The sequence below is a fragment of the Anneissia japonica genome, unplaced genomic scaffold (genome assembly GCF_011630105.1).
Source record: "Anneissia japonica isolate Jap-2015-1 unplaced genomic scaffold, ASM1163010v1 scaffold287754_len4335492_cov202, whole genome shotgun sequence".
NCBI classification, from domain to species: Eukaryota; Metazoa; Echinodermata; class Crinoidea; order Comatulida; family Comatulidae; genus Anneissia; species Anneissia japonica.
In genome coordinates this window covers 3,057,649-3,071,124 of record NW_022705543.1, presented here as the reverse complement: position 1 = coordinate 3,071,124, position 13,476 = coordinate 3,057,649, and the positions used below count along the sequence as shown (strand labels likewise).

The window sequence follows — 13,476 nt, the reverse complement described above, 5'->3', positions numbered from 1 at the left end:
AATCGTTTAATCTATTACCTAAATTACAATCTGCTTACCGACAGTACCATAGTGTTGAAACTGCTCTCTTATGTATTGCCAATGGTGTTTTGCTCTCTCTTGACAAGTCTAAAGGTGTTATCTTGGTTTTGTTGGATTTGTCATCAGCGTTTGCTACAATTGATCACGCTTTATTGCTGAACACATTTAAAGAATCTTTTGGCATTTCTGACAAAGCTCTCCATTTGCTGTACTCTATACCTTGATTATAGGTCATGTCGTGTTAACGTTGGGTCGGAATTCTACAACACATTCCCTTTGAAGTATGGCGTTCCGCAAGGTAGCGTACTTGGACCCCTTTTGTTTATCTGCTACACTTCTGGTCTTTCTAACATAATCACTAGACATGGTTTAAATTTTCACTTCTTTGCTGATGACATACAGCCTGTCTCTTATACACATCTGCACTCAACATTTCCGACCAGGATTTACAGGCTCCCGACCACCACTATTATTTCAACAGTTTACAAATTGTAACAAAATAATTAGTTTACCTAAACACAATAGACAAGCTAAATTGATAAAGACAATAAATGAATAAGAATACAATAAATGTTTCCGTGGTTACGTTAATTGTAACAAAATACTGCACTGCCCTGCTATTCATCGCTAACTTAACAGCCTAGGCCTAGGCCCAGTTGAGTCATAGCGAACTATCAACATCGTGGGCTGGCATGACACGGTTGCTCTGTACACATTCAAAGGTTAAAGTTGAAATCGTGACCATTCAAGTGTTTTATTATGAGATCATTGTCCGGGGCAGGAAGATTATTAAAAATTTACGAAACCTGATTTATGTTTTATTTCTTTACTTTGTTTTCATTTTGTATTTTAAGTTTTTCACTTTTAATTATAATTGATATATAATGTGGGTAAATGGACAAAAAAATAAATAAATGAGTGCACATGAATCAGTGACATACACATTCGTCGTGGTAATCGTCAAACATGTGAAATTACGGCAAACAATGCGGCTGGGTACAGTCGGATCGACGCTTTGTCGCCGGGATTTGTTCATTATTATTTTTTAATCTAAAACAAAGCATGTCAACTATTGAATTTAATTAGGCCTACAGTAAGTCTCATCTTCATCTGTTTTGTTGCTTTCTTCTGGCCTAGGCCTACCTGGGCCTGGCCTAGGCCCTAGGCCTACCTGGGTGGGCCTAGCCAAAAAAAATCGCGTCAGCTAGCCTTGGGCCTAGGCCTGCTCGACTTACTTAGGCCTTTTGGTTTTTAAGAGCTTTCACGAATACGGCGACACCCTCCCACCCCCTGGAAAACGGGGGTGTGGCACCCCCACCCCCGGGAAAACGCGGAATGATCGCCGACCGGCACTTCAAAAAGCTGGTGACATCCCTGATAGGTAGACAAAAACCCTAACATAGCACTGAATCATTTCCTTTAAATTAGTTTCTGTGTTCAGTTTCAAAATGAGTGAATCATTAATGCAGTTACGTCGATCAGCATCTGAAACTGGATGAATTAATTTAAATGTACAGTAGTTAAGTTTTTTAGCATCTGGAACCAAATTCAAACAATTTTCTTTTATCTTAAAAGAATTTATTATTTATTTCCTTTGAATTAGATTCTATGTTCAGTTTTTAAATGACTGAAACAATGAAGTATAGTTAAGTGTTTTAGCAACTGGAACAAAATGAATCATTAATGTGGTTAAGTGTTTAGCAACTAGAACCAAATCTTGCATTACAACAACAATATCTTGTACCACTATCAGGACAAAAAAAATTACAGTGGTTTAAGTTTATATATCAGGTCCCAATAAATGTTTGACAGTATATTAGAGGTGCATTTGTTGTTTCAACTTGTCTGGTTCTTCTTTTATTTTTCCAAAAGTGGATTAGAGGTCATTTTGCATTTTTGGACTTGAAAAATAGGTGGTCACAGTCCCAAATTTAAAGGGGTCTGACAATTATTAGTGCGAGCTTAGAAATGGGTGATCTCGGATTAGAGGGGTCTCGAAATTATAGAGAGGTCTGGAATTGGACGGTGAACTAACTGTATCCTACCTCTACATGGACCTTAGAGGCTCACCTTAGCTAGGCTTAGGCCAAATCAAAGATTTCGATAGAACTTTTGCAAAACTATCAAATTAAATCTATCGAAATCTAGGTCATCGCAGCATAAAACACAATACTGTATCAAAAAATGGCACCAATTAACTCTAAAATTCTATTAGAATATGAATTTATTAACGTTATAATTAAAATGAAAGAATTTTTAATGAATTATTCCACAAATGCCTAGGCCCTCTAGCTAACAATTGGCACAACAAGCTCCCACACAGGCGCTACCTCTTACTCGGCAGAGAAGAAATTCTCACTTACTGCTCTGCCTAGCTAAGTATGCTCATTTGTTTTTATTTTGCATCTTAAGACATTCAAAATACGATTTCAAATATTGTTATTGTTTCAAGTTAACTCACCGCTTGAATTTCAGCCATAATTTGATCAAACACAGCTTGTAAAAACCGACAACAAAACCTAATCGCTTGTCGTCGAATATTAACTAACGACGTAGCCTCTCTCAGAAAATTACACAAATAATAATGCATACAAGCCTAGCTAATCGTATTTTGTAAACTACAGTAAACTTTAAATTACAGTCAGTAATATTAAATTCACTTAAATTTATATCTATGCATAATTCAAATATCTAAAATTTGTATCAATATTTATAAATAAGTTTAATGTCATCATCATCATGCTTAGTGTGACCTCTAGGTCAAGAAGAGCATCTTTTATCGCACATGTTTTGCAAGCTGTGTTGAGGGAGTAGGCATAGGCTAGGTCAAGTGAAAATGGGTAAATTAGGAAAATTCAGCGAAGATGAGTCAATGTTAGAAGAAGAGGAATCAAAAAGCTACAATGAACTATCAGAGAACGTTTCGTGTATTGCTCAACCATTAGCTTCAGAGAAACTTGCAAAGAAATTATACAAGGCCATTAAGAAAGGTAGACCTAGACAACTCGTACTAAATTGTAGCCCATGACTTTGTGTAGCGTAGGTTGGCTTCCGACCCAGCACAGCGGAGCCCTACTACTACACCACCACAAGCTTAAAAAAAATTAAATATTAGCCATTTGGGCAGTTTGATGTAACAGGAAAGTCAAACAATTAAACAGTTTTTCTTTCAATTTCAGGGGAAAAAAATTACATTAATTAATTAGGCCTAACTAATAATTATTATTTGATGAATTATTTTTTACTGAATGTAGCTTCAAAGAAAAAGATGGTTCGAAGAGGAGTAAAAGAAATCCAGAAATTTGTCAGAAAAGGAGAGAGAGGGTAGGTTTTGGCTAATTTATAAACTTTACATTAAATCAAAATACAGAGGCATTGCTTTTGTGACTGAACTTTTTACTAAAACTGCCATACCGTACTGTAAAAGAAGTTTTTAATCGTTGATGAAACCAGTTCAAATTAGACCTGTATGCTATATACATATTGATATCATTTATTTATATAAATATATATTTGTTTTTGCAGAGTTACAATTTTTTTTTCAAGTAAATATCATTGTTTTCTGTTGCAGTTTTGTAGTTTTTGCTGGTGACATCACCCCAATCGAAGTCATGTGTCATCTGCCTTGTGTTTGTGAAGAGAACAAAATCCCGTATGCCTATGTTCCGTCAAAGCATGTAAGTAAAAAATCATTTTCAAAGTGAAAATGATAATGAATCACTAATTAGGCATATCATTGTGTTAAACCTTCATGTATCCTTTTTATATATTTCTTATGTATATACAGTAAAATATAATATACTGATACAACTTTTGCAATATTACAGGATTTATTAAGCACTTTTCCACAAAGACCAAAGTGCTGTAGAAAGTGAAAAAACAATTAAAAAAAACTGCTCAAAAAAGGTGAAAAACAACAATCTAACAATTTAAAAGCAGCAGAAAAATATAAAAAAGACCTACTCCTTTGGAAAGAGACACCATTTAACGCTTGTACATTGGTTGGCAGGCTGTTCCATAATTTATGCCTCATTACTGAAAATGACTCCAAACGATCTTCTTATTGTGGGGATGGCGAGACGAATACTGTAGGTCCTTGAGAGGATCTAAGCCCATGGTGAATGTGCTTACAGTAGATGGGCAAAGATCCTGCAAATTAACGGGTGATAAACCATGGAAGCAGCTGTTTAGATCCCCTCACATGCTGCATAATAACATAATAAGTACATTGATTAAATTTGTTGATTTATTATTTCTCAGGACTTAGGATCAGCAACAGGAATCAAGAGACCCACCTGCTGCATCATGGTGAAGCCGCATGAAGATTACCAGGATGCATACGATAAATGCCACAGCACCTTAAAAGCTCTTCCTTTACCCATATGAAAATTATAAAGCCTCTATTCTCAACCATTAATCAAAGAAAGAGGAGGGGAACGCAATTGGGATACAAGTGTTTTAGCGAACAAGTTGCAACACTCTTCCATTATAATAGAGAGCTTTCGATTGTACGATAACAGTAGGACGTAGAACGTAATGACGTCACTAAAAGTCATCTGCGCATACGAGAAAGTTAAGGTCACCTTGTGTTGAGTAGATTCTGGAACGCAATTTGGCCAGACAATGTATGCAGAGAACGTAGGACTCCAGGTAAGATGGTCACACATGAGTTATTCCGTTCCAGCGTCACGTCACACAAATCGAAAGCTCCCTACTATTTGATTACAACTTACATGTGTAAAGGATTCTGTACTCAACACTCGTGGGAAATTCAGCATGATCTAGGATTTCGGCCCATGGGAGGTGTCGGCAAAATAAATCTAGATTCTCCCTAACAGGCTATTTGATCATTTTAAATACATTGAAGATATACAATATATGGTTAGCTAAGCTCTATAGCTACATGTAATAAATTACAGTAAATAAATATGAATAATATCATGATCCATACTAGTCTAATACATAAAACTGTCAGAAAGCGAAGTAGCATTTTTAGACTAGTTTCAGATGACTAAGTGCATTTCATTCCCCTGAAGAAGTGTAATATGCATACGAAAGTGCTACTTTTTGATTTCTTACTGTATTAAATTAATAAATTGCTTACACAAAGGGGTTTTTTTTTTTCCTTCATGAATTTAAAATGCATACAAAAGTATCATTTGAATAGTTATAATAATAATAATTGTTGACTTGTATAGCGCATATTGTAGAGACGTCTATGCGCTTAACATTGTCACTCCCGTTATTGGATCAAACACATGGAACACGGACTCGGCTCCCATGGAAGAATTTCATAATGTTGCAGCTGTAATCAGCAATTTTTGTGTTTGAACCAACCAAATGTTAAGGAAAGACATTGTTTACATTCAAAGAAAGGTGTACTATAATATATATTGTACAATGAAATGAAGGAAGACTGCAAATAATCAAAAAAAAAAATTGTTTTTAATAATAAATTAAATATACCTATAAAGTGACTTGTATATATCTAGGATTTTTTGTAGTAAAAATTCTAATTAAAAAGCTACTATAGAAATGAATTGATTTGTAAGCCTCTTCATCAGATTTCAATAAATTTTTAAAGAGCCTAACACATTTCTTTATTATTTCTTTCACGTCCAACAGCTCTTATAATAGCCTGCAAATTCCAATATGTATTCTTCTCCGAATCAGAAAATTAGTACAGTATGTAAAAATATACCCAGCGGGAGCATGGGTCTACTGCTTGACGTGTTAGTTTCAGATACAAACAAATACAACATTATTTGCTCTCGAATCATTGCAAAACATATAAAAGCCTTGAAAATTTCGAGTGGTTTCCAATATTCAGTAAACACTCTTGGGGTGAAGCAAATTATATGCCCCAGTGACGTAACAACGTGTCATGGCGCCCGGGACGACAAAATGTTGGGGCCCCGGGCCTTGTATGTCGGTGATGTATTTTCGCTCATGAAGTGACCAGGGTAGGTAATCTTCCAAGAGATAACTGTTAGGGCTGAAAAGACTAATTATTAGGCGATATCGTGTGACTATTTAACAATATAATTTATTGACATACACCATTTATATCGTGGCACTCAACAGGTTGTGCGTCAAACATCTAAACTAATACAAAAGTAATCTTAACAAAACTAATGAAAATATACAGTGAAGTAAAAGAAAATAAAAAATAAAAAGAGACATAAAACACAACACGAAATTCAATTTAATCTTTAAGAAGATCACAAATTTTACTCCATGCTCTTTCAGCTAAGGATTTGCAAAATTTGTCGATCAAGATTTTAATTTTTGTTATAAGTTATTGTCATTGCCGAGAATAAAGAGTAATTTGTTTTCAATATCTAATTGCTGGAATTGTTGGAAAACGTGAAGGAAATCGTTAAGAGAGAGTTGCTGTTTAAACTTCTCGATTTCCTCATTTCTAATATAATTAGTTAATAAAAAGTGAGTAATATTTTCTTCTTCGTTTATATTACAGCATTTACAGAGCCCATTAGAATTAGGGTCATTAGACCATTTTGCTACTTTACCATCCAGAGGAAGGGTATTCGACCTTAATTTGAATTTCAATGAAGCACCCTCAAAGTCATTGCTATCAAGGAGATATACCTCCAATGTAGGAGCATTCTTTACAGTCATATAGTTTTTAATAGTTTAATAGTTTTTGCTTTTCCCTTCTTCAATTCAAGCCATTGAGATAATGTGAGATCTCTTAAAGCATTTTTTGTGTTGAAAGCCCATTGCATTTTAATATTATTATTCCCATTACGAATGTCAGAGAATAAGATATTATTACAATCTTTCAGGATATTTTCAATGAAAAGTTGAATCTTAAAAGCAATATTCCACATATAAGCAATATTTTGCACACACAGTTTTAATTTGAATATTTGCGTGCAACGTATAAATTAATATAGGTCTGCTTAATTCGTCATTTGCGACGTGCATTTTAGCGTTCAGAGGTTGCTTAATCACTATGTATTCATCTGAGTTCCAAAGAAGCTTTACCAATATAAAAAAGCATTATCAAACAATCATTCAATTAATCGTTATCAGGGGCGGATCCGGGGAGCACGTGGGTTAACCCCATTCATCACCCCTCCCCCTCCCCCCGAAATTTTTTAAGGAAAAAGAGAGAAGCAGCAAAAAAGAGAGAAGAAAAGAGAAGAAAGTTCTCTCCAAAACAAGCAAATTTGTTATTTAAATTCCATCAGTGTCAGTCTCAAGCATTTCTAAACAAAATTCTCAACACCTCCGGGGCCCCTGTTGAGCGAGACCCTGGGGCTGCGCACTCCGAGAGCTCACGTGCGTTGCGCCACAGATGAACCCCAGTACAAAGGAGCTCATTCTACTAATAGAAGAACTTACAAAAGAGCTTTTGACAATACGGACCAGTTAAGAACACTAGAAAAACTAAGTAAAGTAAAATCATGCCGGGTTCCCAGTATTAACTTGTGAATTCAGTAATGCCACAACATCACTTCTTTAATACATCATTATCAATTCCTGCAAGCCACCCTCCCCCACCCCTCCACTAAACTGAAATTTAAATGGTGAACGAAGTGAAATGGTAATTGGCTACTAAACTTTAAAGGACATTCGCATCAGTGAGATATCAACCAACGTCGAATTATAGAAAGATTATAGAAAGATAGCATATGGTGTTGTTGGCATTAAATTCTTTTATCAATTGTTGTAATGTCCTTTTTACGTTGAATAAAAGGAAATGATTTTAAGTATCAATATAGTATGTACTGTGAGGGACCCCCTAGAAAAGTTGACTCTGGGGTTTAATATTCACACAATTCTCATAAAACTCCACTGGCCTGTTAAACTTAGTCCAGACTGAATAAGCGTCTGTTTGACTAGCACTTCCCCCGTTAATTCTCCTCTTTCTTGCACTCTTATCTTCCTGAATTTTTCCCCTCGTAGCCTTTGTCTTGCTTGACCGGCTCTGGCATCATGAGCGCACCATGCGGATATCGGCGCCTTATAAATACAGGAATCCATTATTATCATTTTACAATATATTTTAACGGAGTTTCCATTGCCCATTGGTCGGGGCTGAGGGGCGGATACAGGAGTTAAAGGTATAGACGGAGATTTCATACCCACCTCAATCCCCACCATGGTCGGGGCTGAGAGGTGAGCAAATTAAAAAATTGCGCCTCTAGATGCTCGGAAATACTTGCTGTCACTTGCGGTTTCGACGGCCCTGTCATGGATATCTTTGTAGGCGTACACTACAATTTATTCAAAAAGTCTTTTGTCACTATCGTTTTTGGCGCTTATAGACCGCTCCGCTTTGTTGATAAGGTCAATATCAACAGCTTACAACGTACGTATACTTGTTTGTGGAACAAGCGCGTACGTATGGCCTTGTTCTGATAGTAAGTTTGATTGACCCTAGAAAGGTCCTTATAGGCCTAACATTATAATTGTCATTGTCAAAAATGTGGTATTGCCAAAAAAAAAAAAAATGATACACCTTTAATGTAGGGCTACAGTAGGTCATGAGTGCTGTACTTCATCAAGATAATAGGCAATTTACGCAAGAGGACGGGGAGCCGCCGACAACGGAAATTCGGGGTAAGCGCCCTATTGTTTCTTGGGGCAAAGAGTATAAACTGCGAGAGGTCCGACTGCTCTGATTTTGTATGCAGCAGGGTATGCAGACAATGAAACGCTAAAAGTACTGCCACGAAATAGGGATCGCCCTACACATAAGTTAGAAACTCGTACGCTTGCTCGAATCTTAAAGGCCACACCCCTTCGTGGAAGTACTTTTTGCGTTCCAACGAATCCCAGGCAGTCGGACCTCTTGCAGTTCTATACTCTTTGTTGTGGGCTTCATGCTCTGATGATGAGCACAAAACCACCGTTCACCAGTCTTCCCGTCCTGTTGCGTAAAGCGCCTAATTGGATATGCCCATGACGCAAAAAATTCATCACGTGATACGCCTGTTGTACGTCACTAACTATACGACATTAAGGATACAGCAGGATACGTCCGTGGTATACTCATTAAGAATATTTTATTATATCATATCAGATCATAAAATTACATTTGCATGTTTTCAAAATGTTTTGAAGTTGATTAAATATCGTATTATAATTGAGGATGGCTGTTGATAACAGCCCCGTTTACATTCTAGATTCTAGAAATGTTTAGCTGAAATGTAGCCTATCTGTTTAGGCCTATGCCAAATAGAGGAGGAGATTTGGAGATCCAGAACCAACGTCGCTTACGGCATTTGCAGTTGCATCGCTAATGATTTTGGAGCTAGTAGCCGAAGCACTGTATCCGTTACCGAGATGAACTGCAGCAACACCAGAGACGTGTGGGCAAGCCATGGAGGTGCCACTGATGGTGTTGGTGGCAGTGTTGCTGTTGTGCCATGTTGACGTGATGTCAGAACCTGGAGCGAAGATATCGACACAGCTGCCGTAGTTGGAGAAGGAGGATCTTTCATCACGAGAGGACCATGTACCGGCAATAGTGGTAGCTCCGACAGTGATGGCCTGTAGTTAAGATCATAAGAGTATGAATCAAATCTTCAATAGTAATTTAACTAGATTTATAATAGATGATAATGTTTGGATAGTGGCCTGCTGCTTAGGTTGGAATAACATCGTATATATCAGGGTTCTCAACTGGCTGCTCGCAAGTGCTTGTTATGCGGCCCGCGAGAACAAGTCGAAAACATTTTCCGTTCGTTGCTTGGGCTTAGATTTCTAACCTTAATAATTTTGCATTCTGTTTTGCCGACTAGGCCTAAATATTGGCCCACAAATTGTAGCGATTTATTTAATCAAATCCGAAAAACTAGGCCTATCGCAGCAAACAGCAAAGAAATACTGTATTACAGATTACCCATTGTGTGATATAGGTCTATAACATTTTGATTTTTGCATTACCAAACACAAGGGTAACATTCTAAGGTCAAGATGCCCTGTATGAGCTTCTAGCAGCTTATTATTTTCAAAAAATGTCTAATTCGGGAAAGGGTGACACGCCCCTTGATCGACACGATCCAGGCCCCATGTGACAGCGCTAGCTCCTGTCTCTTATACACATCTAGATGTGTATAAGAGACAGTATATATATACTGTATATATATACTGTATATATAATTTATTGACGGAAAGAGTCCAACATAAATATATAAACAATACATAAAGAAATAAATACGTTTTACATTTTTAAAAAATCTGTTGGTACGGTATGCCATCTAGGTATTTAAATAGGCCTAGTCTAGCTATAACGAATAATAAGTCGGTATACTAACATCACTGCTTCTGGCGGGCGAGTAGTTGCAAGCATCAGCGTTATCGTTTCCTGCGGCGACGGAAACGACGACACCAGCACTAGCGAGACGAGTAATAGCTCTGTCGGTAGAAAGTGAAGCACCTCCGCCAAGAGACATCGATGCCACAGCAGGGTGCTTAGCATTTGAGGCAACCCAATCAATACCTATAAAATACAAACATAATTAATGTAACGAGCAGCTGAGTTAACAGTATGAATTGAACTTTTGCAGTGAGCGTGTGGCGCAGCGTGTAAGGGCAGGCGTTCGACTTTCATTTGGGTTCGAGACTGACGCTCGTCACACAGCTTGTGCCCTTGGGCAAGACACTTTACCTGCATTTGCCTCTCTTCACCCAGGAGTATAAATGGGTACCTGGTAGGAGGTGAATGATTCGGAATGGAGTTAGTGCTAATTACACGCGTAACTAGCAATACTCCCCCAGGGAGCGGAGGAGGTTGCACGTTGTGTATGATTGATTCTGTATCAAATGACCAGGGAAAGAGCGCCTTGAGCAGTTTTTTGGATATGTGACTGTAAATCCTATAAAATAATAACTGGTAAGCCTGTTAGTTACACCAATCTGAAACGGCCGACTTTCTGAGACGACTTTCTGTGTCAGTCCCAGCCCAGAGCTCCGCAAAGGGGATTCAGGGGCGAAGCCCCCGGAACCCCTGACAATTTAGGGATTTAAAATGCTTATTTAGTGGATTTCGGAGTCTCACATTCTGTAAAAAATACATTGAAATTGTTTTTCTCTCCCTGACAAATTGTTTTTCTCCACGATGGTACACCCGCCCCCTGCCCCCTCTTGCGTTATTGTTTAAGAATACTTTAAATTGTCAGGTGTATGATATGAAGGGATGCTTACCTTCTACAACATCACTGTTGCTACCAGATCCAAGGCATCCGAGAACTCGGACACCATATACCTTGGCACCCTTGGCAACACCCCAGGTGTTGCTGGCAGTGGTTCCAGCACAATGGGTTCCATGTCCGTTGCAGTCAACACCCTATAATCATCAAAGGATACCATTCATTAGATTGGAGGAGGGGGAGTACTGTTAATAAATAATCTTTTAACAAGATTTTGGAAGACAATTACTTGATTTTATCATTCGGTTATACTGGTTTTAATAGTTCAAAATATATAAAGCAAGAAGCCGAAAACCTCATACAGTACATGAGCAATAAAATGCAACATGTTATAACGGTAGGCCTCAGTTACAATTCCGGTATTACATTGAGATTGGCATCATCTATATTAGACTATAAGTTTCAGTGGCGGATCCAGGAATTTGAAATAGAGGGGGCCCGGAGAGGGACTTTTACAGGTAGAGGGTCTAAACTACCTCAGCCCCACCATGGTTGTTCTTTACAGATACAGAAGCACTAATAGTGTTATTGAAATGAAACCTACATCACCGCCTCTGGCATCGTAAGCTACGGCTGCACGTCCACCAAAGTCATTATGGGTTGGGTTGATGCCAGTATCGATGACGTAGATATTGGCACCACTACCGGTTCCTAAGAATAAATATATATCAACATAAATCATGCTCACATAATAATACATATAATAATGTGTGTATGGTAGTTAATTTTCAATTTTACTCAATATCGACTTTGTTGAGTTACAGGCCTTACTGATATCAAATATCTCAGTGTCTTACCGCTGACAGAGAATCCACCATCCAATGGCAGATTCCTTTGATCGACACGATCCAGGCCCCATGTGACAGCGCTAGCTCTGACAATACTATCTTCTTCTACGTACTCGATCTCATCAAGGTTTCGGACCTGTAATAATTCACAAACATTAATTATCAATTAAAAGAAATAATAAGTGAACTAAAGTGAAAATAAGTGTATTGTACACTTTCGCCTGAGTTTAAGTGGTCATTACAAAAGTGGTATGTGACGGTCCCTTTCAATGTTATGACGTAGGTTCAAGTCTGTTCCACAAACCTACAATGCATCGACAACGTTCCAGATGGCCAGATACACTGAACGGATTATTGACCATTAATGCGATTTTTGTTAGTAAGCATCGTTTTGATATTTAGGCTAACTTTATAAGGGGCTACGGAATGGAAGAAATGTCTAATAAGAGAGTAAGAAAAACAAAAATATCCCGTACGATATCAAGAGCCTTGTCGTCAAGTTCAGCAACGACAGCCTTCAGGTTTCGGAATCGTTTGAGGATCTTGGCTTTGAAGTCACCAGTCGCAAAGACCAGAGAGTCTACTTCGACATCATCCTGCAATTAAAAGTGCAATAATGTTAATAGTAAACTATAAACTACAATAAATAATCATGCTAAAGCTTAAATCGTCTTTGTATACTTATGTGTTTAATTTGGACTAATTGAGCCTTAACTAAAAACAAACAAAAACACAAAAAAACAAACAAACAAAAAAAAACATAAAGGAAACGGAATCAAACAAAATTAAACAATCTATTATCTACCTAAATGAAACTTCAATACTGCTACTACTGTTGCATAGGCCTATTATCATATACAAAATTGCCATTACAATTTTAATGATTAATAACCAACGAATTCACTGATGTTTAAATAACATTACGTTACTTCGAATAATGAGAGATGACCAAATAAAGATCGAAACGTTGAATCGTGGCATACATTCGAAGTAACGTTCGTTATATTGTAATAATAATTGTTATTATTTTGGAATACTTTTACAGACTTTATATTGTATAAAACAGTATTATAAAGTGTAATATTGTGTCGTATGTATGTAACTGAATGCAATGTCTTACCTTGAGTCCGATGATGTATTTGCCTGGGATTCTGTCGGCTCCGTGGGAATGGAGGGGGGCAAGCTTTGCCCATGCAACGGTAGCGAGGAGGAGTACGAAGAAGGCACGCATCTTGTCACGTTGTGTATCAACCGATTGAGTGTAATTCCAAACGTGGTACGCTCTCCCTTTTTATAGACCTTAACGCTTATCATTTATTACTATCATATAGATAAATAACCGCAAACTCATCAAGAATATGTTATCATACATTGAACATACGACATATGTGGTGAGATAAATCTTCGAAAGATGTTAAGATTCCCACAGGCCTCTGTATTATTCATTTTAATATGTAATTATGTAGACCTACATACTAGTACAT

The 13,476-nt window shown here is 37.4% G+C and overlaps 3 protein-coding genes across 3 annotated transcripts in view; 1 reads left to right on the top strand and 2 right to left on the bottom strand.

Moving 5' to 3' along the window:
• Nucleotides 1–2,611, bottom strand: part of LOC117105757 (poly(U)-binding-splicing factor PUF60-like) — a gene marked incomplete in the record, with an annotated part of 16,393 nt that extends 13,782 nt beyond the window's left edge. Inside the window, 1 exon segment of the mRNA XM_033247030.1 lies at nucleotides 2,483–2,611. Coding sequence (XP_033102921.1) covers nucleotides 2,483–2,611 — 129 coding nt within the window.
• A 178-nt stretch (nucleotides 2,612–2,789) lies between these two features.
• LOC117105759 (H/ACA ribonucleoprotein complex subunit 2-like protein) lies at nucleotides 2,790–5,612 on the top strand. The gene is made up of 4 exons (XM_033247032.1): nucleotides 2,790–3,011; nucleotides 3,276–3,345; nucleotides 3,593–3,698; nucleotides 4,282–5,612. Exons 1-4 carry the CDS (start codon nucleotides 2,858–2,860, stop codon nucleotides 4,405–4,407), a joined length of 456 nt encoding a protein of 151 aa, XP_033102923.1. The 5' UTR covers nucleotides 2,790–2,857; the 3' UTR covers nucleotides 4,408–5,612.
• Nucleotides 5,613–9,034: 3,422 nt separating this feature from the next.
• Nucleotides 9,035–13,269, bottom strand: LOC117105758 (aqualysin-1-like). The gene is made up of 7 exons (XM_033247031.1): nucleotides 13,113–13,269; nucleotides 12,469–12,588; nucleotides 12,002–12,128; nucleotides 11,749–11,855; nucleotides 11,200–11,341; nucleotides 10,311–10,495; nucleotides 9,035–9,543 (listed from the first exon to the last, which is right to left on the bottom strand). The coding sequence occupies exons 1-7, from the start codon at nucleotides 13,221–13,223 to the stop codon at nucleotides 9,220–9,222; spliced, it is 1,116 nt and encodes a 371-aa protein (XP_033102922.1). The 5' UTR covers nucleotides 13,224–13,269; the 3' UTR covers nucleotides 9,035–9,219.
• Between the last annotated feature and the right edge of the window lie 207 nt (nucleotides 13,270–13,476).